The sequence below is a fragment of the Bubalus bubalis genome, chromosome 11, assembly GCF_019923935.1.
Source record: "Bubalus bubalis isolate 160015118507 breed Murrah chromosome 11, NDDB_SH_1, whole genome shotgun sequence".
Lineage (NCBI taxonomy): Eukaryota > Metazoa > Chordata > Mammalia > Artiodactyla > Bovidae > Bubalus > Bubalus bubalis.
The window spans coordinates 95,801,132-95,829,025 of record NC_059167.1 but is presented as its reverse complement, the minus strand read 5'-3'; the positions used below and the strand labels follow the sequence as shown (position 1 = coordinate 95,829,025).

Sequence of the window (27,894 nt, the reverse complement as noted above, 5' to 3'; positions counted from 1 at the left end):
CAAATTATTTTGAAATTTTTGTCCATCTTATTTTGCCAGGACATAAAAAAAGGTAAAGATGAAAATACAGAGATTCCTCTGTGCTTTCGTTCCCAGCATATAAAATTTGTAGTCACATGGTTTGCGTGTATGTGTTCATATATGTGTATGTAAAATAATTGGAGAGGAACATGTTAACAAATTAACACAATCTGTTATTTAAAGTCTTGGGATTTGACTTTTTCATTTTCTTGACATTTTAAAAGGTATTTTTTTATAATAAATAAAAATGAAAAAGGAAAAGTAAGTCAGACATTAATTTGAAAATTACTACATTAAAATTTGAGTAGTATTCTTAATTTATTTCATTTAATTCACTCTTGTAATGGTAAAAAGAACATTTAATCACAGTCTAGAGTTTTTATGGGTGCTTAATCTGTTCAAACAAACATTTTGAATATTTGAGGAATTTAAAAATATTTGTTCTTAAGATACATAATGGTTTTTTGGGGGAGGTGAGGGGGTTATTGAGTTTGATTATCATATGTTGGAAATAAGAAGCAAGTTCCGCCTTGAAACCTACTACAGTTTAGTTTTCCCTCTTTCTCTTCTTTGCCCTCTTCCTTCTTCTCCTGTTCAGTCCTCTCTTCATCTCTCTTATTACCCTTTGTATATTTTGCCTGTTTCCTGATAGATTAATTCCAGGTGACTTTGATCAATATGCTAAGCACTTGTGATATTATTTATATAGTTTTGTGTGCTTTTTTATAAGGAGTAGGAACTTTAGCACATAAAACTTACTTAGAATTCCTTCTGAAAACTTCTAATTTTCCAGTCTTACTATCACCAAAAATAGAGGTTGGCCTTGCATTTTTTAAGTGGTAACCTGAATAGTCAGTGGTAGAATTAGACTGGAAAAATTTGAATATTTTCAGAGAAAATGTACTTTTAAACCAATATGCTAAACCACAAGGACCTGGAGTTCTTTCCTTTGAGCTGTACATTTTCTGTTTGTGCTTCTGAGCTGAAGTGAAACAGACTGTATTCTATAATTTCAAACAATAAAAATGTTTGACTGTTTTCTTTCTCAAAGAAACTTTTTGTTTATAAGGCACAGTTATATCCATTCATAGGCCTTGGGACTATATATGTGACTATATGTGAATGCATAGTATCCACAGGACAAATACTTCTTTGGAAGAAAACAAACAAAATTCTGTATGATCTGTGAACATCAGCTTTTTTCAAGAATACTCACAGTGTACCCTCTTCCCTTTTAGGGTCTCTTTATCTTAAAGAGAGAAAAGTAGGACAGGTGATTTTCACAGCTTTGGATATTTGGCTTAACTTTAGTAATAATAAGTATTGATTGAGGTTTTATCATGTACCAGACATGCACTGGAGAAGAAAATGGCAAGCCACTCCAGTGTTCTTGCCTGGAGAATCGCAGGGACAGGGGAGCCTGGTGGGTTGCCATCTATGGGGTCACACAGATTTGGACACAACTGAAGTGACTTAGCAGCAGCAGCAGCAGCAGCAGACACCATACTGGTATATGACAAAAGGGAAGATCAGCATTTCTAGGCTTCCCTGGTGGCTCAGACTGAAAAGTGTCTGTCTGCAATGCAGGAGACCTGGGTTCAATCCCTGGGTTGGGAAGATCCCCTGGAGAAGGAAATGGCAGCCCACTCCAGTATTCTTGCCTGGAAAATCCCATGGACGGCGGAGGTCCGTGGGGTCGCAAAGAGTCGGACACAACTGAGCAAAGGGAAGAGACACCATACTAGGCACTTCCATTATATGCTGCCCTCACAAAGCTGTTTGAAATAATACTAAATCTCACTTCCCAGAAAAATATGGAAAATTATCATACTTTGTTATAGTATGTGATCAACTCTGTTAGGAGCTCCCCCTTTCAATTTTGGATTTTTAGGTAAAAAAACTCAGTGAGAACTAATGGGAAGAATACAGATAACCAGTACTAATGAGAAATTTTAGAAATTTGAAAATAAGAGAAATACTAAAAACAAAAGAAGAATCACCATAATAACATAAATGATATTACCAAAAGTAGCACGTAGAGATCCAAGTATGCTAAAGCTTAGTATGTTGTTTATCTTTCTTCAATGATTTTTCTTATATTTAGATAGAATTGAAGAATATTTAATCAAAGAAATTAGATTTAACAAAGTAACTTAATTGCCCAAGGTAGAAATATAAGCTAGAATTTTTTAATATTAATGGAGCCTGGCAAGCATTCTAATATGTAAATTGTAAATTGTCTTACATTATAAGTCTCAAAAGCTTTAATAAACCAGTTTAACCATTAAATATCATAGGAAAATAAGGCTTATAAAATCAAAAGTTGTTAAGCTATAGACTTGTCCTTATGTATATATTGAAATAAGGGAAAATTAATAGTGTTTTTAAATAATTAACTTCAGAAAAGCAGTTTTTCTCCCAGTCTTTTAATGTGAAAAAGTGACCTTGCTATGTGAATAAAAGAATTAAGAAAATGATATAAACTGAGTTCAACCGTATAATAAATATTTATTGACCACCTACTCTGTGCCAAGCACTGTGTGGGGCATTTAGTATACATCAGTGGGAGAACCACGTTCACTGCCCTCATGAAACTTAACGTTTCCATAGGGGAGGCAGACAACACACATATTAAGCAAGTATGTTAGGGAATGATGAACATAGTAAGTGAACTATGCAAAACAGGAGGGCGTTTGGAAGAAGCTATGGGAGGGATAACCAGGCTACAATTTTAAATAGGGAGTCAGGGTATGCCCTCATTAAGAAGGTGACATTTAACCCAAGACTTGAAGGAGATAAGGGAGTCTAGTCAAAGAACTGGCCAAAGAACCCTCCAGGAGAAAGGAACTGTCGGCGCAAAAGGCCTTAAGGTCAGAGCGCCTCGCAGATTTGAGAACAGCAAAGCAGTGAGAAAGCAGGGGAGAACATTAGGTATGAGGGTAGACAGGTAACAGGTAAGAGTGATACAGATTCTGTAAAGATTTGGGGTTTTATTCTAGAGTGAAATGAGGTACCATTATAATAGTTTTTAGCAGAGGAGTTATGTGACCTAACTCATGATTAGAAGAATCAGTTTGGATACTGTGTTGATAATTGACTATAGGAGGGCAAGGGCAGGAACACAAATGATTTAAGAGGCTATTGCAATAATCCAGGAAAAAAATAATGGTGGTTCAGACTAGTGTGAAAATAGTGAGAGAAGATTACATTCCTGGTAGACTTTGAAAGAGCGCACAAGATTTCCTGACAGTTTGGATGCAGAGTGTATGAGAAAGAGGAGAGTCAAGAATGATTGCAAGGTGTTTTGCATTATTGATTGGAAGGGATTAGAGTTGCCCTCAGCTGAGATGCTGCTAAGTCACTTCAGTCGTGTCTGACTCTGTGCGACCCCATAGATGGCAGCCCACCAGGCTCCCCGGTCCCTGGGATTCTCCAGGCAAGAACACTGGAGTGGGTTGCCATTTCCTTCTCCAAAGCATGAAAGTGAAAAGTGAAAGGGAAGTCGCTCAGTCGTGTCCGACTCCACGATCCCATGGACTGCAACCCACCAGGCTCCTCCGTCCATGGGACTTTCCAGGCAAGAGTACTGGAGTGGGGTGCCTTTGCCTTCTCCATCAGCTGAGATGAGGAAGGCTGAAAATTGAGCTGGTTTGGGGGTTGGAGGCAGATTAGAAGGTCCATTTCGGACTTGTTAAATTTGAGATGTCAGGCAGGCATTTGGACTAGAGCTGTAAACTTGGAAGTCATTAGCATGTAGATGAAAGTAAATCTGTGCCCATGAAACTGGATATATGTTGCCATGGGGCATCATGTTGCAATGGGGCATCAACAAGGCAGCAAGGTAACTGAAACCTATATGCAGGTCAGGAAGCAACAGTTAGAACTGGACATGGAACAATAGACTGATTCCAAATAGAAAAAGGAGTATGTCAAGGCTCTGTATTGTTACCCTGCTTATTTAACTTATATGCAGAGTACATCATGAGAAATGCTGGGGTGGAAGAAGCACAAGCTGGAATCAAGATTGCTGGGAGAAATATCAATAACCTCATATATGCAGATGACACCACCCTTATGGCAAAAAGTGAAGAGGAGCTAAAAAGCCTCTTGATGAAAGTGAAAGAGGAGAGTGAAAAAGTTGGCTTAAAGCTCAACATTCAGAAAACAAAGATCATGGCATCTGGTTCTATCACTTCATGGGAAATAGATGGGGAAACAGTGGAAACAGTGTCAGACTTTATTTTTTGTGGCTCCAAAATCACTGCAGATGGTGATTGTAGCCATGAAATTAAAAGACGCTTACTCCTTGGAAGGAAAGTTATGACCAACCTAGATAGCATATTCAAAGCAGAGATATTACTTTGCCAACAAAGGTCTGTCTAGTCAAGGCTATGGTTTTTCCAGTGGTCATGTATGGATGTGAGAGTTGGACTGTGAAGAAAGCTGAGCGCCAAAGAATTGATGCTTTTCAACTGTGGTGTTGGAGAAGACTCTTGAGAGTCCCTTGGACCGCAAGGAGATCCAACCAGTCCATTCTGAAGGAGATCAACCCTGGGATTTCTTTAGAAGGAATGATGCTAAAGCTGAAACTCCAGTACTTTGGCCACCTCATTGCAAAGAGTTGACTCATTGGAAAAGACTCTGATTCTGGGAGGGATTGGGGGCAGGAGGAGAAGGGGATGACAGAGGATGAGATGGCTGGATGGCATCACCGACTCGATGGACGTGAGTTTGAGTGAACTCCAGGAGTTGGTAATGGACAGGAGGCCTGGTGTGCTGCGATTCATGGGGTCGCAAAGAGTCGGACACAACTGAGCGACTGAACTGAACTGATGGTGACGTTAAAATAGAAAAAAGGGAAGGGGAGAGCAAGGGGTCAATGGGGAGAGAAGAGCCTTAAGGCAGAGTAGAATAAACGAGCCTGCTGTAAATCATCCAAATGAGAAATAATGGTCATAATGTGTTGTAGATTCATGGCAGCTATTCACCTGGCCATTTATTTGTAGTATATGAAAAAAGTGAATGTGTTAGTTGCTCAGTCGTGTCCAACTCTTTGCAACCCCATGGACCATAGTCCCAGCCCAGGGATCAAACCTGAGTCTCCTGCATTGCAGGCAGATTCTTTACAGTCTGAGCCACCAGGGTAGAAGAGCCCCAAACTGGAGGCAGCTGTGATGTCATGATAGCTGCATTAGATCTGGAGTAAGAAGACTTCGAGTGAAATCCTAGATCTTTTGCTTTTTATCAAAGCCGTGGTGGGCAATTCATTTAACCTTCCTGAAATTCAGATTTCTTTCTCCCTAAATGAAAATGAGCAAAGCTATTTTCTGTGGTTGTTTTAATTGTTTTTAAAAGCTAATGTATGTGAAGGTAAATTATAAAGAGTTATATTAAGATCCTAAAGAATTATTATTTGAAATTAACCTTAGAAGTGACATGACATTGCAGAGTGTAATGATTTCCTGCAAGGGGATGGACTTTTTTTCCTATATTTTTTCACTGATTTAAGAATGGAACTCTGCAAACAGTAGTAGTAAATGCTATTGAACTTACATTTGGCAGGGCAAGTGTTATTTTGTATTTATTTCTAATACAGTACATTGTGCTGTGTAGTGATTATAGTTGCTCAGTTGTGTCTGAGCTCCTCTGTCCATGGGGATTCTCCAGGTGGGAATACTGGCGTGGGTTGCCATGCTCTCCTCCAGGGGATCTTCCCAACCCAGGGATCGAACCCAGTCCTCTCACATTGCAGGTGGATTCTTTACTGTCTGAGCCACCAGGGAAGCCCATACAGTACATTAAATAGGGGAAAAAAAAAAAAAAGAACTTTGGACACAAATGTTGTCACTTATCAAATCTCTGTCAGTAGGCATGTTCCATAACTCAGGTTTCTTTTCTCTTTATATTGGGGATAATAATATCTACCCTCCAGGGCTGATGTGTAAAATTCAAGTGTAAAGCACCATGCGTAGTGACTGGCACAGTGTTTGCAGGAAATGTTAATTTTATCCTTTCTTCCCTCCACGAGTATAAATCTTGGGATAATAATTTTAAAATCTGAATACTAATTATTTCTCAGTAGCCAAAAAATCTTAACTGTCATTTTTGTTTTGCTGATTTCTATGTCATTTTAAAATGACACCCCTCTCCCAAACCCTTGCCTTCCACGAATGCTTTGAAAAACATGTTTGTTTTGTATGCTTTTTCAGATAATAAAAAGAGCCATTTTACCATTAACTTTTTTTCTTTTCTTCAGGTTTACACCATGGGTAGCACAAAGGAGAAGAGTGATGGCACAAAGGAGAAGAATGACAATTACAAAGACGATCTTCTGCTTAGGATGGGACTTAATGATAATAAAGCTGGAATGGAAGGATTAGACAAAGAGAAAATCAACAAAATTATAATGGAAGCCACAAAGGTATGTTTCTTCTTCCTTTCAATATCTTTAATTTAGTAACCTTTTTACTTTTTAAAAAAAGAAAATTATTAAGTTCTAGATGACATTTTAAGTATTTAAATATATAAAATTGTTAAGCTCCAGTGCATGTAGAATAATCTCCTTTCTCTGCTAATGCTTTTGCATTCTGCTTGGTACTTAACACGCTCATAGTATGCTTGTTAAAGCAAAATAATGTGTGTCTTCTTTTTCAGCCCTTTTTTCCCACCTCAAGAGGAGAATACTAAAATTGCAGGGTTTTTTGTTTTTGTTTCAGTTATATCTTGGAAGTCTTTCTGTATAAGAAAGTAAAGATCTTCCCTCTTTTTTATGCCTGCATAGGTGGATATACTATGATTTATTGAACTAGCCAGAATCTTTGTTAATGATCATATAAGTCATTTCTGGTCTTTTCATCTTTACACATAATACTACAGTGAATAACCTTGTATTTCATAACTTTATTACATATGTGCAAATATAACTACAGGAGAGATTCCCTGAACCAAATACAGATAGCTTGAAAGGATATATACATGTGTATTTTTCAATGAATTGCTCAGTTGCCCTCCTTGGTAGTTGTATCAATTTACATTTCCACTGCCAATATATAAGAATACATTGAATCCATACCAACACAGTGTGTTACTGTACTTTTGGATTTGCCAGTCTTCGGTAATGCAATGTAGCGTTAATTTATATTTCTCATCCAATTTCAAAATGTTTCTAAGATACCATTAAAAATACAAAGATAAGTAACATACTAGAGTAAAATATCTATTTGCAAAACACACATCTGTTAAAGGACTTACATCCAGAAAATATGAATTATTCTTACAGCTCATTAATGAGAAGACAACCCAATCAAAAAATGTGCAACACATATAAATAGACACTTTACTAAGGAAGATATAAGAATGGCTCATGAGAAGATGTTCAACATTAGTCATTAGGAAAAAGCAAATTAAAACCACAATGAGGGACTTCCCTTGTGGTTCAGTGGTTAAGAATCCTCCTTCTACAAATGCTAAAAAGTCTGAAAGGGGAAATTAACAGTAACACAATAATAGTGGGAGACTTTAATACCCCACTCACACCTATGGATAGATCAACCAAACAGAATTAGCAAGGAAACACAAAATTTAAATGATACAATGGACCAGTTAGACCTAATTGATATCTATAGGACATTTCACCCAAAACAATGAATTTCACCTTTTTCTCAAGCACACACATAAAATTCTCCAGGTTAGATCATATCCTGGGCCATAAATCTAGCCTTGGTAAATTAAAAAAAATTGAAATCATTTCAGGCATCTTTTCTGATCACAGTGCAGTAGGATTAGATGTCAACTACAGGAAAAAAAGTATTAGAAATAAAAACATATGGAGGCTAAACAACATGCTTCTAAATAACCAACAAATCACTGAAAAAATCAAAAAAGAAATCAAAATTTGCATAGAAATGAATGAAAGTGAAAACACCAACAAACCAAAACCTACGGGACTCAGTAAAAGCAGTGCTAAGGGGAAGGTTCATAGCAATACAAGCATACCTCAAGAAACAGGAGAGAAATCAAATAAATAATCTAAGTTTACACCTAAAGCAACTAGAAAAAGAAGAAATGAAGAGCCCCAGGGTTAGCAGAAGGAAAGAAATCTTAAAAATTAGGGCAGAAATAAACGCAAAAGAAACAAAAGAGACCATAGCAAAAATCAACAAAGCTAAATGCTGGTTCTTTGAGAGATAAATAAAATAAACAAACCATTAGCCAGACTCATCAAGAAAAAAATGAAGAATCAAATCAACAGAATTAGAAATGAAAATGGAGAAATCACAACAGATAACACAGAAATACAAAGGATCGTAAGAGACTACTATCAGCAGCTATATGCCAATAAAATGGACAACTTGGAAGAAATGGACAAATTCTTAGAAAAGTATAACCTTCCAAAACTGAACCAGGAAGAAATAGAAAATCTTAAGAGACCCATCATAGAGAAGAGCTAACACCTATCCTAGACATTACTTTGCCCACAAAGGTCCGTCTAGTCAAGGCTATGGTTTTTCCAGTGGTCATGTATGGATGTGAAAGTTGGACTGTGAAGAAAGCTGAGCACCAAAGAATTGATGCTTTTGAACTGTGGTGTTGGAAAAGACTCTTGAGAGTCCCTTGGACTGCAAGGCGATCCAACCGGTCCATTCTAAAGGAGATCAGTCCTGGGTGTTCTTTGGAAGGAATGATGCTAAAGCTGAAACTCCAGTACTTTGGCCACCTCATGCGAAGAGTTGACTTATTGGAAAAGACTCTGATTCTGGGAGGGATTGGGGGCAGGAGGAGAAGGGGACGACAGAGGATGAGATGGCTGGATGGCATTACCAACTCAATGGACATGAGTTTGAGTGAACTCCGGGAGTTGGTGATGGACAGGGAGGCCTGGCGTGCTGCAGTTCAAGGGATCACAGAGTCGGACACGACTGAGTGAACTGAACTGACTGAACACCTATCCTACTCAAACTCTTCCAGAAAATTGCTGAGGAAGGTAAACTGCCAAACTCATTCTGTGAGGCCACCATCACCCTAATACCAAAACCAGACAAAGATGGCACAAAAACAGAAAACTACAAGCCAATATCACTGATGAACATAGATGCAAAAATCCTTAACAAAATGCTAGCAAACAGAATCCAACAACATATTTAAAAAATCATACATCATGACCAAGTAGGCTTTATCCCAGGGATGCAAGGATTCTTCAGTATTCACAAATCAATCATTGTGATACACCACATTAACAAATTGAAAGATGAAAGCCATATATTTATCTCAATAGATGAAGAGAAAGCCTTTGACAGAATTCAACATCCATTTATGATAAAAACTCTATAGAAAGCAGGCATAGAAGGAACATGTGTGGTGTGTACTTAGTCACTCAGTCGTGTCCAACTCTTGCAATGCCATAGACTTTAGCCTGCCAGGCTCCATGGGATTCTCCAGGCAAGAATACTGGAGTGGGTTGCCGTTTCCTTCTCTAGGGGATCTTCCTGACCCAGGAATCAAACCCAGGTCTCCTGCATTGCAGACAGACTCTTTACTGACTGAGCGATGAATAACGCAACATAATAAAAGCCATATATGATAAACCCACAGCAAGCATTATCCTCAAAGGTGAAAAATTGAAAGCATGCCCCCTAAAGTCAGGAATAAAACAAGGGTGCCCACTCTCACCACTACCATTCAACATTGTTTTGGAAGTTTTAGCCACAGCAGTCAGAGAAGAAAAAGAAATAAAAGGAATCCAGATTGGAAAAGAAGAAGTAAAACTCTATTTGCAGATGACATGATCCTCTACATAGAAAACCCCAAAGACACCACCAGAAAATTACTAGAGCTAATCAGTGAATATAGTAAAGTTTCAAGATATAAAATTAATACACAGAAATCCCTTGCATTCCTATACACTAACAATGAGAAAACAGAAGAGAAATTAAGGAGTCCCACTCACCATTGCAATGAAAAGAATAAAATACTTAGGAGTAAATCTACCTAAAGAAACAAAAGACCTATATATAGAAAACTAAAACACTGATGAAAGAAATCAAAGAGGACACAAATAGATGGAAAAATATACCATGTTCATGGCTTGGAAGAATCAATATAGTGAAAATGAGTATACTACCCAAAACAATCTATAGATTCAATGAAATCCCTATCAAGCTACCAACAGTATTTTTCACAGAAGTAGAACAAATAATTACACAACTTGTATGGAAATACAAAAAACCTCGAATAGACAAAGCAATCTTGAAGAACAGAACTGGAGGAATCAACCTGCCTGACTTCAGACTATACTACAAAGTTACAGTCATCAAGACAGTATGGTACTGGCACAAAGAAAGAAATATAGATCAATGGAACAAAATAGAAAGCCCAGAGATAAATCCACACACCTATGTACACCTTATCTTTGATAAATGAAGAAAAAATATACAGTGGAGAAAAGACATTCTCTTTACAAGTGGTGCTGGGAAAACTGGTCAACCACCTATAAAAGAATGAAACTAGAACACTTTCTAACACCATACACAAAAATAAACTCAAAATGGATTAAAGATCTAAATGTAGGACCTATAAAACTATAAAACTCCTAGAGGAAAACATAGGCAAAACACTCTCTGACATAAATCACAGCAAGATCCTCTATGACCCACCTCCCAGAGTAATGGAAAAAGCAAAAATAAACAAATGGGACCTAACTAAACTTAAAAGCTTTTGCACGATGAAGGAAACTATAAGCAAGGTGAAAAGACAGCCTTCAGAATGGGAGAAAATAATAGCAAATGAAGCAACTGACAAAGAATTAATCTCAAAAATATACAAGCAGCTCAATATCAGAAAAATAAACAACCCAATCAAGAAAATGGGCCAAAGAACTAAACAGACATTTCTCTAAAGAAGACATACAGATGGCTAACAAACACATGAGAAGATGCTCAACATCACTCATTATCAGAGAAATGTGAACCAAAACCACAATGAGGTACCATATCACGCTGGTCAGAATGGCTGCTATCAAAAAGTCTACAAATAATAAATCTAGAGAGGGTGTGGAGAAAACAGAATACTCTTACATTGTTGGTGGGAATGTAAACTGGTACAGCCACTATGGAGAACAGTGTGGAGATTCCTTAAAAAACTGGAAATAGAACTGCCTTATGACCCAGCAATCCCACTGCTGGGCATATACACCAAGAAAACCAGAATTGAAAGAGACACATGTACCCCAGTGTTCATCGCAGCACTGTTTATAATAGCCAGGATATGGAAGCAACCTATATGTCCATCAGCAGACGAATGGATAAGAAGGTTGTGGTACATATACACAATGGAATATTACTCAGCTATTAAAAAGAACACATTTGAGGTTCTAATGAGGTGGATGAAACTGGAGCCTATTATACAGAGTGAAGTAAGTCAGAAAGAAAAACACCAATACAGTAGATTAGCACATATATATGGAATTTAGAAAGATGGGAACGATGACCCTATATGCAAGACAGCTAAAGAGACACAGATATAAAGAACAGACTTTTGGACTCTGGGAGAAGGTGAAGGTGGGATGATTTGAGAGAATGGCATTGAAACATGTATAATACCATATGTGAAATAGATGACCAGTCCAAGTTTGATACATGAAACCGGGCACTCAAAGCAGGTGCACTGGGACAACCCAGAGGGATGGGATGGGAAGGAGGTGGGAGGGGGGTTTGGGATGGGGGAACACATGTACACCCGTGGCTGATTCATGTCAACGTATGGCAAAACCCACCACAATATTGTAAAGTAATTAGCCTCCAATTAAAATAAATAAATTTTAAAAAAAAGAATCCACCTTCTAATGCAGGGGACATGAGTTCAATCCCTGGTTGGGGAACTAAGCCCAACTATAGAAGCCCATGTACCACAACTAAAGAAGCCCCCTGCATGCCACAATGAAGACCCAGTGTAGCTAAAAAAAAAAAAAAACAAAAAAACCCAAAACCACAATGAGATACATTCATAGTAATATAGCCTAGAAGCACTGTAATAAAGACAAACAGTAACAGATTTTGCAAGGATATGGAGAAATTGGTATCCTCATACATTGCTGGTAGACTTGTGAAATGCTTTTGCCATTTTGGAAAACAGTTTTGCAGTTCCTCAAAGGGTTAAGTAGGGAGTTGCCATGTAACACAGAGATTCCACTCCCAGGTACATATCCAAGGAAGATGAAAACATGTGACCACATAAAATTTGTACACAATTGTTCATTGCAGCATTTTTCATGATAGCCAAAATGTAAAAATGATCTCAGTGTCCATCAGTCTTATAAATAGGTAGATAGTATGTTCACTGATGGAATGATAGATGATTTTCTTTCTACATTTTATTTAATGGCTAATATTAAATATTTAAAAGTACTGTTTACTTAAAACAGACTGCTAATTATTTCTCCATTAAAAAAAATGATGGGTTTGTTTGAGATTAGCAGAGAATTGCAGCTCAAAGACTGCAGCCATAGTAAGCCACGTGCAGGTGCTCAGCAAAAATAAAGAGAACTCTTTCCACAAGGAGAAAAGGAAGTTGGCAAGAGTATATAGTAAACAGAGGCCATTACTTTTCATTGGCTGAGTTGTTGCCAGGAAAGTCTGTGTTCTTTTTGTTGCTTTCTGCTATCATCGAAGAGGGCCAGAGCTCCCTCTTCTGATCTCTGAGTATTTAATTGAGGTTTCTGTTAATTTTTTACAATAAGTTTTCAGTGACAGTAAAGGAGATAATTGATGACCCAGCTGACTAAGTCCTTGGATGTGCCCAGAGGATCCTACCTGGGCTATGCTTTTATTTCCCAAATGCAGATCTGTACTCATCTTGGAGAGTTTGTGCTGTGCTTACTGCCTCACAACAATCCTGTGATTTAGGTAACTATAAGTTCATTTTACAGATTAGGGAGCCTGAGGCATAATAAGATGAACTTTAGGGTCACCGAGCTAGTAAGTAATGGAGGTAAGTTTTGAATTCAAGCCATTCTCTTTCTAGAGTCTGTACTCTTAGCCATCAGTTCACAGTGATGCTTTCCTTCAGCCCTTTTTCTTATGCTATGCATTCTTTTCCTACATTAGGGATCCAGATTTTATGGAAATGAGCTCAAGAAAGAAAAGCAAGTCAACCAACGAATTGAAAATATGATGCAACAAAAAGCTCAAATTACCAGCCAGCAGCTAAGGAAAGCACAATTACAGGTATTAATTCAATTGCTAAATATAGTAGGTGCTGGTAGAATAATAATTGGTAGTTAAAATGCATCATGGTCAAATTACAACTGAAAACAAGGTGAAATGTAAATGTTTGTTACATTATAAAGGATAAAAATGTAACAAATGTGCATACAACTTTATAAAAAACTGCTCTATATTTTTATATCAAGACCCACACCTAAGCATTGTCACCTCCATTAGAGTAAATGGAGCCTTAGTTAGGTTAAGTAACTTGCCCCGTTTCATATGACAGGTAGTTGCCAGAGCTAGGATTTAATCCAAATCTTTTGTTCTTTTTATTATATACATATGTTGCAGCTGGAAAAGGCCCCAAGATAAATGTGACATGTTTTTTGAGAAACTAATTTTTCAGAAAAGATTTGGGGGAACATGTTAACTAATTAAATTTGAAAGTACTTTGAAATGTAGTTGTGTTACAGTAAAAGTCACGTAAATGGTAGAATGCCAAATGTACATGAATTTTTAAGATAAAACACAAGACTTCTAAAAGTTTGGGGTCGTTTGGCTTCTTTGGCATCTTTGGGGAATAAATGCTTAATTTCCTGTGGTATTACAAGTTCTTTCAGTAGAAAAGTTTGAGAAGAGCCAGTCGATAAGGCATTAGGTGGTAGATTGAGAACTCAAGGCAGTAAAACTAAAGTTTACATTTAGAGAGTTTTACCCTCTATCAAAATCTGATTCAGTTTTACAAAGTACTTTAAGCTATAACATAGCAATAAAATTATAACATTAATCAAGTGTGTTATAAAATTCTTCTCATGATGGGAGTTCAGATATTATAAATTTTGTTTTCTTTACCAAACTAGTATGTCATTTTTTTTGGACATATGCTTTCCTAGAGCACAAGCTAGTTTTTTATCTTCTGTGTTAAGTAGTCTGCTATCGTGACTGAAGATAATTTGTCAAATCATCATTTTTAATGTTTTGTGGCAGCTCAGCCTACGGAGGTACATGACATTGTGATGATCGTTGGTATTTGTGTATCTCTGCACTCTTGTCCTGTTATTTTCACCAAAGATTGTACCATTTTACATTTTCAACATAAAAATGCTGGTTTCCTCACATACTTGTGTAAAACTCAATTTTATCAACTTTATCAGTCTTTTAGTTTTTGCTGATACAATGTCCAAAATATTATTGTTGTTTTAATTTGCCCTTCTTTGATTACAACAGAGAAAGAATGTCTTTTCACATATAAGTTAGACATCAGTATTTCCCTCTTGGGGGAAGAGCCTCCGTTATTCTGTTAGGATATAGGCTAAATAACTGGCACAAGAGACCCTAAAATATAATGGTTCAAATAAGTTTCTTTCCCACATTATAGGTTAAGTAGTCCCAGCTGCTCTGGTGGTTCTGATCACCATAGTAATTTAGGGACTCAGGTTCTGTTATACATTGAAAGAAACAAAAAGGAGAAAACTTAATTGAAGGAAAGTAATTTGCTATTAAGCAAGTGAAAGAGAAGTTACATGTGTTACCTTTTTTTTTTTTAAATACGTGTGTTACCTTAACTCACATTTGAGTTTCATGGCCACACCTAAGTGCAAGAGAAGCTATAAAATATATTCTCTAAGTGGGTAGCCATATGCTCAGCTAAAAATCTATTACTGTGGAAGGAAGAGAATAGATTTCAGGGTTCAACTAGCAGTCCAAAGCAATATTCTTTGCTCACATTTCTAGAGTTTATTTCTCCTCATTTATAGATCTTATTGTATGCTGCTGCTGCTAAGTCGCTTCAGTCGTGTCCAACTCTGTGCGACCCCATAGACGGCAGCCCACCAGGCTCCTCTGTCCATGGGATTCTCCAGGCAAGAACACTGGAGTATTGTATAATAAATATTTTTTTGTCTGTCACTTGTAAAGATTTTTCTAATATGTACCATGTAATTTTATTTATTGAATGATAATAACATAGTTTAATACTCCCCCTCACCATTCTTCTTTAGAAAAACATTTTCTTTTCATCCATTGTTTTTTTATACAAGATTAAGCATTATTTCATCAAGTTGAAAAGAAATTCCATTCTGTCCAAAGTAACACTGTTTTTAAGTTGATCTTACTCCTTAGGCAGTTTAGTTTCTGGAACTCGTTTTTTATTTATAGCCTACAAATATCTTTAATAAAGTTTTAAAGATGTAATACATAGGAGTGGCATAGCAATGTCTTGCTGTTTATACTACTTTTAAAACTCATATCCTTAAATATGCTAATAATCTGAAGAAACAGAGAATCCCTTACATTGTGTAGCAGAACTTGACGTTCTGTTAATGGTTTTAGTTGACTATTCCATGGGAGGCTCTGTGACATCTTTTGCAAGGGAAATGGCAGGAAGTGTGTTTTTTGTTGATTGTAAAATTGTTTCAGTTTTTGAGCTTCCTTTAAAAGAAGTTATATAAGTGGGAGGGGATTGAGGAAATCCTAAGAAGGCTAGAAGATCTGAAAGAACAGAGAGGTTTTCATGGGAAACGTGTTTCTGTTTTGAAGTAATGAAATTTCCAAATAGTATTTTATTTTACTATATTTTATTATATGTAATAGATATTTTATTATATGTAATAAGTAAGCTCTGAAGGCATAAACTCATCTGATGTTTCTTCAGAACCTTAAGTATCTCTACCCAATCCCATCCTCATTAAACTTCTTAAAAGCATAATCATTTTTATAGCTGTCAAAGCATCTTATTGTAACTTGGGCTCATGGATCAAATAGATAAGCATCCATGTTATATTAAATGGCAACTACTCAGTAAATCAGTGCATTTTGACCACTTTAACGGTTGATTTGGAGAACTCATATTAATTCCACAATTTTTAGGTTAATACTAAGTTAAGAAAAGGAAAAACAGTATTTCTGAAGTAATCTCCTAAATCTTTTAAAAATAATTTTTAAAAAGTAAATAAGATATAATATGGATATAAACTATGCCACTAGAACTCTATTTGAGCTATTTCAGTGTTAAATACTTTTAAAAAATTTTTGTTTTAGGAAAGTATCATGATATAATGGAAAGAGTATGGGCTTTAGAGAAACCTGATTTCCAGGTTTAGTTCTAACATTTACCAGTTCTATGACTTAGAGCCAATTACATAATCTTCCTCAGCTTTAGCTTCATATATAAAATGGGGATAAGTGTCCTCTCAATTTGACCAATAGGTGAGTTAACATAAGCATTTTGCATATTACATATAATCAACAAATATCATTTCTAGCTTAAAAACTATAGGTAATATCACTAAGCCCTTACCGTATCCCTAGATAAGTGCTTTACATGGGTATCTCTTTTAATTCCTTCCATCTTTTGAAATTAGTTTAGTCTCTCCTTCAGTTCAGTTCAGTCACTCAGTCGCATCCGCCTCTTTGTGACTCCATGGACTGTAGCACGCCAGTCCCTCTTTACAAATAAAGTAAAAATGAGAGGGGTTGAGTTGCCCACTATCATTTAACTAGTAAGTGGCAGGCCTGAGACCCAAACAAAGCGCTTACCCACTGTGACACACACTGGCTCTGAGCTGTAGCAAGAGGGACGAGGTACATGTTATATACTCAGACTTGGAAGTCATTCGGGAGGAAAAATGGAGGGAAGGAAACCATGAATGAGGATTTCAGCAGATGAAACTGGAAAAAAGCAGTGGTGTGCATTTGGTAGATGTAGAAGAAAAGAGTTCAGACAAGGGTGACCAATGAGAGATAGTAAAGGAAAGTGGAATGTGTGAGTCATTCCGTGGCGAGGTTTCCTTTTGGCAACTGTACACTTGCTGTAAGCACAGAAAGACAATAGATTGTTGAAGAAACTGTCAGAGCATTAACTTGTGAGTCTAAGGAGAGGTGTTTTTTTTCCCTCCATTTGGCTTGCTTTCTATTTATTGTCTTCTTCCTTTTCAGTGTTTCTGGGTTAAGATATTTCAGATGCTGCTCCCTTATACTCAGTCGACTCAATTCTTAGGCACATTTTCTGGGTTAATCTACCCTTGTTTTTATTAGTCTCCATGATTTGTTTACATCTTTTTAATGTCAGGATGTTATTCTCTATTTTAAAATTGAAGTACTGGAAGAAATAGTTATTTTAAATCTGGATGATACATTGGAATAATGTTTAAAAGTTCTATTTATTAGATGCAGTGTCTCACTGCATGAGATCAGCCTTCTCCAAACTTTTTCTACAAATACTATTTTCTCTTTTTAAATGAGATATATATAAATTATATGTATGTAATAAGTATATATATATATATGTTGTTCAATGCTAAATCATGTCCATATATAAAAGAATAAAATTTATACTGATAAATATAAATAGGTATATAAGTCTCTCTTCCCTTTCTCTTTTTTGAGGAATTTATTTGTATAGTTGCCATTATTAATTTTCAGGTTGCTAACCTTTAAGATTTACATTCTAAGTAACTTTCACAAATCAGTAGAGTATTGTTAGCTATAGCCATCATACTGTACCTTAGACCCCAAATCTTATTCATTTTTTTTTTTAACTGAAGTAGATCAGTTGACCTATACCACTGTGTTAGTTTCAGGGGTACAACATAGTGTTTTGATTTCTGTATGTTACAAAATGATCACCATGGTAAGTCTATAGTTACCATCTATCATCATATTCCCCATGTTGTACATTTCATTGTCCTGACTCATTTATTCTGTAAGTGGAATTTTGTAGCTTTTAATCTCCCAATGAGGAAAAAATTTTAAAGCAGATAAGGTCTTTCTCCTGATGGAACTCACAATTAGAATCTAGTACGGTAAGTGCCATGATAAGAGCAAGAAAACAAATAAGGGAACGTTGAATTCTGTGGCACAGAGGATAGAGATACAGTTGTCATTGAGGGATGTCTGAGCCAATCCTTGAAGGGTTGGTGTCAGAAGTAGGAAGGGCATTGTATGCAGAGGAACAGCCTGAAGAAGACACAGAGCAGCTAGGTTATTCAGTGAGTTTTAGGCTAAACAAGGTTGGATCCTTTAGAAAGCCTCACTGTGGCTATTGGAGACAAATATGAATCAGAGTGATTGTTTATAAAAGGGGAATTGCAGTTTTTTATTTGTTTTCTCAGGGTTTTTTTTGTTTGTTTGCTTGTTTGTTTTTGGTTTTACTTTTTCTAAAATGATTTTTAATTGGAGGATAAAGGAGTTACGGTTTTAACCTGTGCCTAGGAGTTAACTAGTGTCACTATAACATTAAGAAAGAAGACCTTGAAAAGAAAATTTCTGCAGAATGAAAACAAGGTAGAAGTCAAACAAGGGGAAAAGGCTCCATTATATGCCCCTGAAAGTCTCCACCTTTTATAAAACCTACTCTAGGGATTGTTACATTTCATTCAGAGCTCACCCCACTTGCTTAAATCTGGCTGCTTTTCTCTTAATTTTTTATTGCTTTGTTGTGAAGTTTTCCAGTGATCCTTTTATGAGTTAAACTTGCATTTGTTAAAGTTGGACCGTGTGCCAGACACACCTCCACACTCTTCATGTAATTCTGTTTCATTCAGTAGCTTTCTTCTCTCTTCTCTTCATGATTTTACTCAATGGTCTTACTGACTTCCTTATATGTTACTAGATTAAAATGGTCACATAGCCACCCTCAGCTGCAGAGGAAGCTAGGATATTGTATATTTAGCTTTTTCAACCTGCACAGTAGATGCCACAAAAACGGAACACTTGGGAAGGGGTATGTTTGCTACGTAAGCCATTTCTCACTGCCCTACTCTGGTTATTTCTTTCATTTCTCTTTCTTCTTTCTTATCAGTCCAACTGTTTTTCTCTAAAGAAACAAAATTGTTTAAACATCAAAATTTCTCATTGTTATTGTTGAAATTTCATGAAAGAATAAATCATAAATTAAATTTTCAATTTTGATTCAAATAGACTACCAATTATCAAATTGTAACCTTAAAATAGCAATTCTACAGAGGAAATGTTTACATCATGCCTTAAGACAATCAGTTGTACAGTACTATTCAACATAAACATCATATGCCAAAGAAGTATAATTGTTTATTGTACATTTCCTTTCTTAGTATTTTAAGATATTAATGAGTCAGATGGAAGTTGTTTATTTTACCTAAACAGAAGCTTTCAGTTACAGTAAGTTTTCCAAATTTATAAAGCAGTAGAATTATTTGATATATAAGCAGTTGGAATGCTTTATTCATTCGGTAAATATTTATTAAGTACCTATTATGTACTTGTGGGTATTGAAAAATGAAAGAGTTGGTAGGGAATGATATTTGAGAACAGACTGCCTATGCTCGTGGAAATAAAAGCCTAATGAACAATAATCAAACATACATAGAGAGGTATGGGAATGGGTAGATGAGCGGCTGGCCAGATGGATGGACAGAGACAAGCAGACGCCTCCTAAAAATAAGATTAGTGTTGGGACTTCCCTGGCAGTCCAGCAGTTAACACTCGGTGCTTTCACTGCCATGGGCCTGGGTTCAGTCCCTAGTCAGGGAACTAAGATCCCACAAGTGGAGTGGGGGAAAAAAGGTTAGTGTTAGGATTACTGGTATTTCAATATTATATTCCTAAAATGTGTTAACTTTTTAAAAATTGAGGTTGACAGATTTGCAATGGAATTGGAGCAGAGCCGGGATCTGAACAGCACCATAGTGCACATTGACATGGACGCTTTCTACGCAGCTGTAGAAATGAGGGACAATCCAGAGCTGAAGGATAAACCCATCGCTGTAGGATCAATGAGTATGCTGGTAAGTAGGGAAGATTGGAGACAAAAAAGAAGTTTCATGACATATTCATATTCAAATAATCAGTTCATGAAGGGAAAAGACCTTATTAAGTTCTACCAGTTCTATCAGAATATTTTTCTAGGTGTTTTATAGGTATTCACTTACTGAATCCTTTCAACATCACTTGAGGTACACATTTTTATTTCCATTTGACAGATAAGAAGACAAATTCAAAGAAGTGTTTTATAATGTTCCCAGTGTTATCGATTCAGTTCAATTACGTTCTTTGCAACCCCATGGCCTGCAGCCCGCCAGGCCTCCCTGTCCATTACCAACTCCTGGAGTTTACTCAAACTTATGTCCATTGAGTCAGTGATACTATCCAAACACCTCATCCTCTGTCGTCCCCTTCTCTTCCGGCTCTCAATCTTTCCCATCATCAGGGGCTTTTCCAGTGAGTCAGTTCTTCCCATCAGGTGGCCAGAGAGAGTACTGGAGTTTCAGCTTCAGCATCAGTCCTTCCAATGAATATTCAAGACTGATTTCCTTTAGGATGGATGTACTCTGCATATAAGTTAAATAAGCAGGGTGACAATATACAGCCTTGACATACTCCTTTTCCTATTTGGAACCAGTGTGTTGTTCCATGTTCAGTTCTAACTGTTGCTTCCTGACCTGCATACAGATTTCTCAAGAAAATGTTATAAAGCTGGTAAATGATAGAGTAGCATTTTATCTTTCTGTTGCAAATTATATTTTTCTTAAGTAACTGTTCTAGTTAAAAAGAATTGAAAAATAAAGAAAAAGAAATGTTATGCTAAAGCAGAAATTTGCAAACAATGGCCTACCGGCCAAATCCAGCCTGCTGCCTTATTTTGTAAATAAAATTTTATTGAATACAGCATCGTAAATCAACTATATGTGCGTGCTTAATGGCTCAGTCGTGTCCGACTCTTTGCGACCCCATGGACTGTGTAGCCAGCCAGACTCCTCTGTCAATGGAATTTTCCAAGTTAGAGTACTGGAGCGGGTTGCCGTTTCCTACTTCAGGGGATCTTCCCAATCGAGGGATTGAACCCACATCTCTTGTGCCTCCTGCATTGGCAGGAGGATTCTTTACCACCGTGGCACCTACTCCAATAAAAATTTTTAAAAATTTTATTGGAGCACTGTCACACCCACTCATTTATTATTGTTTCATTAAAAGAGCAGAGTTAGTAATTTCCACAGAGAGCATATGATCTGCCAAGTCTAAGGTGTTTGAACATTTACAGAATAAGTTTACCAACGCCAGTTTTGGAGTAACATGTTTTATTAATATAAGTACTGTAACTAAGTAGTTCTTTCCATGACTTGAAACCTTTGCATTTCTGTTAGTGTGTGGCTTTTCCTTATTGCCACCCTCACCATAGCAGGTAAAAGTGACCAGAATAGCTGTGTGTAGCCAAAAATGTGTTGGGAATTAGAAATAGCAACTGAAATAGATGAGTTTGGTTTAAAAAAAAACACACACAAGAGAAATAAGGAAGGTTCTTCCTTGTTCTAACTCTTTTCAATGCCTTTGATAGCTATTAACATGATTCCTGAGTTGTTATTTTATTATGAAACTATAGTCTGTTTGTTCATTCTCTCTGCTCCCACAAGTATGTAGGCAACTGACAGTCCTGCTTCTCAAATAGTCTTTATAGGAAAGTATACTCCCCTTTCCTACAAATCATCAACTAATACTTGAAAAGAAGTATTCAACGTTATTAAGAATACATATCACCATGTTTTTATGTGAAATTATGCACATGAACCCCTTTAGTACTTAGTGAACGTTCATTTGGGCTCATGCTTCTGTAATTTGAGCGGAGTACAATGGGGAGGGTTTGTTTATCCCACTTGGGGTCGGCTAGGACTTTACCTGGAGCTGAAGGATCCCAAATGGCTTCACTAACGTCCCTCCAGCTATGAGCTTTCCCCTCCACATGGTGCTTTCTCCTCCACATGGTCTTAAATCCTGTTAATAAGATCTCTGTAATCTAACACGAGATCTTCACATAGTTGCTGGACCCACAAAAGCAAAGGCAGAAGCTGCAGACTTCTTTATGCCTAGGTTTCAGGACTCATATAATGTCACTCCCTCACATTCCTTTGGTCAAAGCAAGTCACAACACTAGTCTCTTGGTAAGAGGAACTAGAACCCACCTTTTGACAGGAGGAACTGTGAAAGATTGTGACTGTGATTTACAATCCCCCACAAACCTAAAAGTTAAAGGACGTCATATATAAAATTGTTTTTCTACTCTACTGTAGATCTAGCTTTTTTTAATATCAATCCCAATAGATTTCTTCATATTAACATTTTAAGCATTGGTTTGTCTTCCAAGTGCTGTCTGCATTTTCTGTTCCAGAATGTTGACCAAGGATTAGCATAGTTTTGATTACTATCAAGATTCTTTAAATGCCTCTTGAAAACGATAAATGGCAAATATATTATCATTTCTGAAATACCCTTTCATTTGGTAGATTTTGTTTTACATTCTTTGAATTTCCACTTTAGATTCCAGGGATTCCATTTGTGATTAATGTTTTCTAAATGGTACTGTGGCCTACCACATTAGCCTAGATTGTTGCCAGGTATTTTCATCAACAGGATTTAATAAGTAATGTTTTCCTGTTTACTCTCATAATTGTTAAGTGCCATCTCCTAGTTAAAATGTGTTCACCAAAAAAGGTATTCCAGCCTTAAGAAATGCAGCTTAATTTTAAAAGTTCTTTTGTGCTTTAATCATTTCATGTTTGAGACTTCATTTAACTGACCATATATTAGACCATATATTTCTTTTTTTTGTAGATGAAAAATTTCCCAAATCCCAAATAGAGCAAATTCTAAATCCATACTATTATACTATACTATTACTTTATATACTTTTACTTTCTATAACTTCTATACTGTTTGTACTATATAGCTTTATACTACTGTAACTTTTATGTAACATCTCCCTCTATCATCTAAACTTTTATATGTACTGTATTACAGATATTCATTAAAGCCAATGAAGTTTAGTTACTTGAAATGTAAGAGAACCTTTTTAATAGCACAGTCTTGCTTTTTAGCTCATGTCACATTATAAATATGAGACAGCAGTGGGAGAGGGTCGTGGTACTATACCATGATACGACAAAGTCAAAAGCTTGATTTGAGACAGTGCCTATAAAAGAAATGTCTTTGAATTGAAAATGCACATCAGTAATGTGTTTCTTTTGAAAGCATCGATCAATATGTCAATTTTGGTTTGAATGTTTTTCCCCATGTGGTCCACTTTCTTTCAGTCTACTTCAAATTACCACGCAAGGAGATTCGGTGTTCGTGCAGCCATGCCAGGATTTATTGCTAAAAGACTCTGCCCACAGCTTATTATAGTGCCCCCAAACTTTGACAAATACCAAGCTGTGAGTAGAGAGGTAAGTCTGCTATCTCACTCCTACTTGTAGCCTCTTGTTGATTTCACGTCATATAGAGAGACAGGTCCAAATACCATAGCACATCAGAATCTATCCTTAGCTTATCCCTGTAAGTCTCCATTCTATCACTTCCTCAGCTTATGTATTGAATATTGAGCTGCATATATGTCCAAACTATGCCCTTCTATTTCCCAGTTTTTGTTTTTTGTTTTTTGTTTTTGCTTTTCCATGTGTTTTCTCATCTGCATAGAAAATTCTTATCTCCCTAGAAAACCCTGCATTACCTTAATTATAACCTAAATTAACTTTAGCTATTTTTCTGTTAATGTCCAATGTACATTTTCTTCTAGAATCACCTTATATTTATAATCTACAGACTTAATCCCATAACATTAATTCCAAGCTCTTTTCTAAGTAAAATTTTTATCAGTGTTTTTTTAACAAAATTAACTTATTTTGATTAGCTGCTCTCCTGGCCCCATAATCTAGTGAAGGTGCTTATGAGCATTTAATATCCCAAAAACCATAATCAAAGAAAAAGGGGAATAGTCTATTGCTTTGAAGAGGATCTCTGAAAAATGAGATTTGGTTATTCATGAAAGTTGCCTAAAGTGTGATATATGAAAAACTGTCCTTTCCTCTAGTTTTGGTAATAACTGGACCATCATGCCAGTGCTAAAACTTAAGTCAGAAATTGAAATTTTAGTGTACGATGTCAAAATATGTTTAGACTACTGTGGCAAAACGCACTGTGTTAAAGACTGCTGTCTGAATCGAAACACTTAAAAACTCCAGTCTCACCCTTACTACCATTTGGTCATGTAAACTGTCTTTCGAGTCACTCTCCTTATTTGTGCTCCACCTCATTTCTCCTGGAAATGAAAGCTCCCCCAAATTAAAATGATATTCCACCCCAATTTTTTTTTTTTAAGTTTTTAACAATTCTTTCAAAAACGAGTCTGTGGAAGCAAGAGCTTTGGTGCCTGCATCTGCAAAGCTGGTAGGGAAGGGGAGGCACATTCACACGGGTTACCGTGTATCTGTTGTTGTTGTTGTTGAGTCCTGTCTGACACTTTTGCAACCTCATAGACTGTAGCCCGCAGGGCTTATCTGCCCATAGGATATTCTGGGCAAGAATACTGGAGTGGGTTACCATTTCTTTCTCCAGGAAATCTTTCTGACCCAGGGATCAAACCTACATCTCCTGCATTAGCAGGAGGATTCTTCACCACTGAGCCACCTAGGCTTTTAATACTAATAAGTTTGAAAATCCTTCAAAGACTTTTAAGTTCTGCTTTAAGTCAGTAAAACTTCTGGCAGCATAACAATGAGAACCAAATTGTTTGAATTCCCTTTAGTCATTTACGTAAGTTAGAGAAATCTGTCTTCAAATTTGAACAGGATCCAACTAGTTTATTTGCAGATGACAAGTGGGTTCTTATCTGTAAATGAACTATAGTACAGATTCACTGACAGCAAATGCATTAATATTTATGGCTTGTTTAAAAGTTTAAGAAAAAGCCATTTTTGTTTTCTCCAGAAGAATGGAGTTGCTGTAACTGTTCTCCAAGCCTCGGTACTTCGTTTTTACTGGAGCCTGTCTATTTTTGTTCTTGAAAAAGTATCTTATGTAAAGGAAGTTAGTGAGTACTCATTGTCTCCAGAGAGCACTTCTCATTCAGAATCATCTTAGTTGGCTGCCAACTACTGACTTTCCAGTTCCATTTTCACGAGAAAGATTCCATCTGAGCACATTGTAAAAATGATTTCTTCTATAAGAACAAAGCTAATTAAGGTGCTTTCTGAGTAGAGCTTGGCCAAGTTTTTTGTCACATTTTCTAAAATTACCTTTGATTCAGCTGTTCATAGTTATATTAAGCCAAAAAGCTTTCTTTTTATAAAACATCTAAAAAGATTTTCTCATGATACCACAGACAGCTTTAAAACACTAGATGAAACATTACATATTTCAGCAAATATGTTTTTCTAATATATTATTTTGGCAACCATTTCCTTTAATTTCAGCTAATACTTCAGTGGTTAAAAAACTTCATAGTTTCATATAATAAAATTATCTTCTATAAAAGGCATTTCTGGAATCATACAGAGATTCTGATGTCTTTACATATTTCTTTTATTCTAAGATGCAACTCCAGACTTTTCCCCATCATTTAATATAGTCATAGACTCAACACTACAGTTTTTGTCATCTTTTCCATTCTAAATCCTGGCAGCTGTTTTGTTTTCTGAATGGATACATGCATTATTGAGTGGAGTTTTATAGATATAATTAATTGAAGTAGAACCACTTTCTAAAGCAACATAGTACCTTCATGTAAGATTATTCCTTTTTAAAATGAACAAAAAAGGTCATAAAAGGAGAGCAAGATCCTATTGTTCCCACTTCTGCTTTTGACCTGCTACCTAAAAATTATGTTGCTTAACTTTTTCTCTGCCTATCAGAATGATGTTAAACATGTTCCTTTTGAAGGTTAAGGAAATCCTTACTGATTATGATCCCAATTTTATGGCCATGAGTCTTGATGAAGCCTACCTGAATATAACAAAGCATTTAGAGGAAAGAAAAAATTGGCCTGAGGACAAAAGGAAGTATTTCATCACAGCAGGGAACTCTCTAGAAAACGGTAAGCAATTTATTAGAATGATCAGACTTAAAAAAAAATTTCTTTGGATTAACCAGTTAGCAGGCATAGATGTAGGACTAGATATAGATTTATTATGAATAAGTATTAAAAATGAAAATCAGAAACTTAAATATACCAGTGGGATTTCTGAGATAAATGTGTGGAATGTCACTTTTAAACCGAATGAAATTCTTAAATCTCTAGACTTTGAGTCTGCAGAGTCCCTACCCAAAGTAATTTCATAGCAGCTTTTTCCTAAGATCTAACCTAACTGAGGATTGGATTGCATTGAATCTGAGGAGGTTCTCTGTTTAAGGTAGCCTTTGGTTGTAGCTGTTAATAATAGAAAATAGACTTTTAAAAAAAAATTAGTCTCAAACATACTAAAACATTGAATGGGATTTTTTTCCTCTTTATTTGATAGATTTTCCATAATCTGGTTACTGTGATTACTGTTTTTAACCTTGCCAAAATTAATGATTCTCCAGTTCCCTTCTTTGCCTTAGATCTTATTTTGACTCTTTTTCTATTTAATGAAACAGAAGTTTTATGACCCTTAGGGTTTTTTCAAATGGGACCCTTATCATCTATCCAAAACAATGCCAAAAAACATGCAGATAGTACATGTACTCTGTCAACTCTCTGTTTGAGGTGGGATTACTTCAGATGCTAGCGCTGCCCTGGAACCCTGGGCAAAGTTCACCTGGATGAAAAGGTAGAAATAGAGGGTTTGCCTGAAACCCACAGTCACGTTTCATGTGCACAACTCAGTAACTGCTTCAGAGGGGACAGGCTACCATGGTTTGGGGCTCACATCTTAGGAGCAAATTTAACATGGACATCAAATCATAATTTTATCACCTTGCTTAGAGCTCTAAGGTCTCTCTCTTTAAGGGAAACATTAAACAATATAAGCAGTAAACAGTTTCTGGACGTAGAGTCTTGAAGCAAAAGGTGTTTTGCTCTTAGTAGAACTTGTTTGGGGAAGTGACACACAAAGCCTGAGATTGCTTAAAATCTTACTCTATTCCTTAACTTTTCACAAGAGAAAGGAGGGAAACCATTAAATATCAATAGTTACATTGAATCGCTCCCTGAGGGTCTCCTATATTCTTGGCGTGGCATGCTCAGTCGTGTCCGACTCTTTGCAACCCCATGGGCTGTAGCCTGCCAGGCTCCTCTGTCCATGGGATTTTCCAGACAGGAATACTGGGCTGAGTTGCTATTTCCTACTCCAGGGGACATTCCGACCCAAGGATCAAACTTGCATCTCTTGCGTCTCCTGCATTGGCAGGCTGATTTTTTACCATGGTGCCACCCGAGAAGCCACCATAACAATTACTTTCACAATCAGTTATAAAAAATTATATTGGGGCTAAGATAAGTGTTTTCATTCCCTACTAATGTTCTTTTCATTTACTGTACATCCAAACTCATTATGAGGATGTGAATTTTTAATGCCTGTCGTTCTTAATATGTATCTATGTACTTTCCTCTTCATGTATTTCATATTCTTAAGCAATTTAAATAGTTTAGCTTTTTTTTTCATATCTAAGTCCCTGTGGACTGGCCTTTCAGGCGTGTCTGATTTCACATTATGCCAAGAGAAGCTTTCAACAGTGAACTGGAGTCATGGCAGGTGGTTGACATAGCTTCCTCTCAAGTCCAAGGCATTTTTCTGTTGTTTGCCCTTTTCCTAAAAGGTGCAGTTTTGGAAAAGTATTGTTAACTACCATGTCTAGATAGAAATAAAATAATAATAATAATTTTGTTTATTCTCTCTTATAAATCTGGATGGTGCTAGCCAATATAAAAAACTAAAATACTGTACCG

General features: G+C 36.4%; 1 protein-coding gene across 4 annotated transcripts in view; it reads left to right on the top strand.

The window, feature by feature from the left end:
• Positions 1-27,894, top strand: part of POLK (DNA polymerase kappa) — a 79,537-nt gene that overhangs the window by 34,525 nt on the left and 17,118 nt on the right. For all 4 annotated transcript variants that reach the window (XM_044925477.2, XM_006074034.4, XM_006074033.4 and 1 more), the window contains exons 2-6: positions 6,278-6,442; positions 13,122-13,241; positions 19,835-19,987; positions 23,285-23,416; positions 25,908-26,061. In XM_044925477.2, the coding sequence (XP_044781412.2) occupies positions 6,278-6,442; positions 13,122-13,241; positions 19,835-19,987; positions 23,285-23,416; positions 25,908-26,061 (724 nt within the window). The remainder of the gene's footprint in view (positions 1-6,277; positions 6,443-13,121; positions 13,242-19,834; positions 19,988-23,284; positions 23,417-25,907; positions 26,062-27,894) is intronic.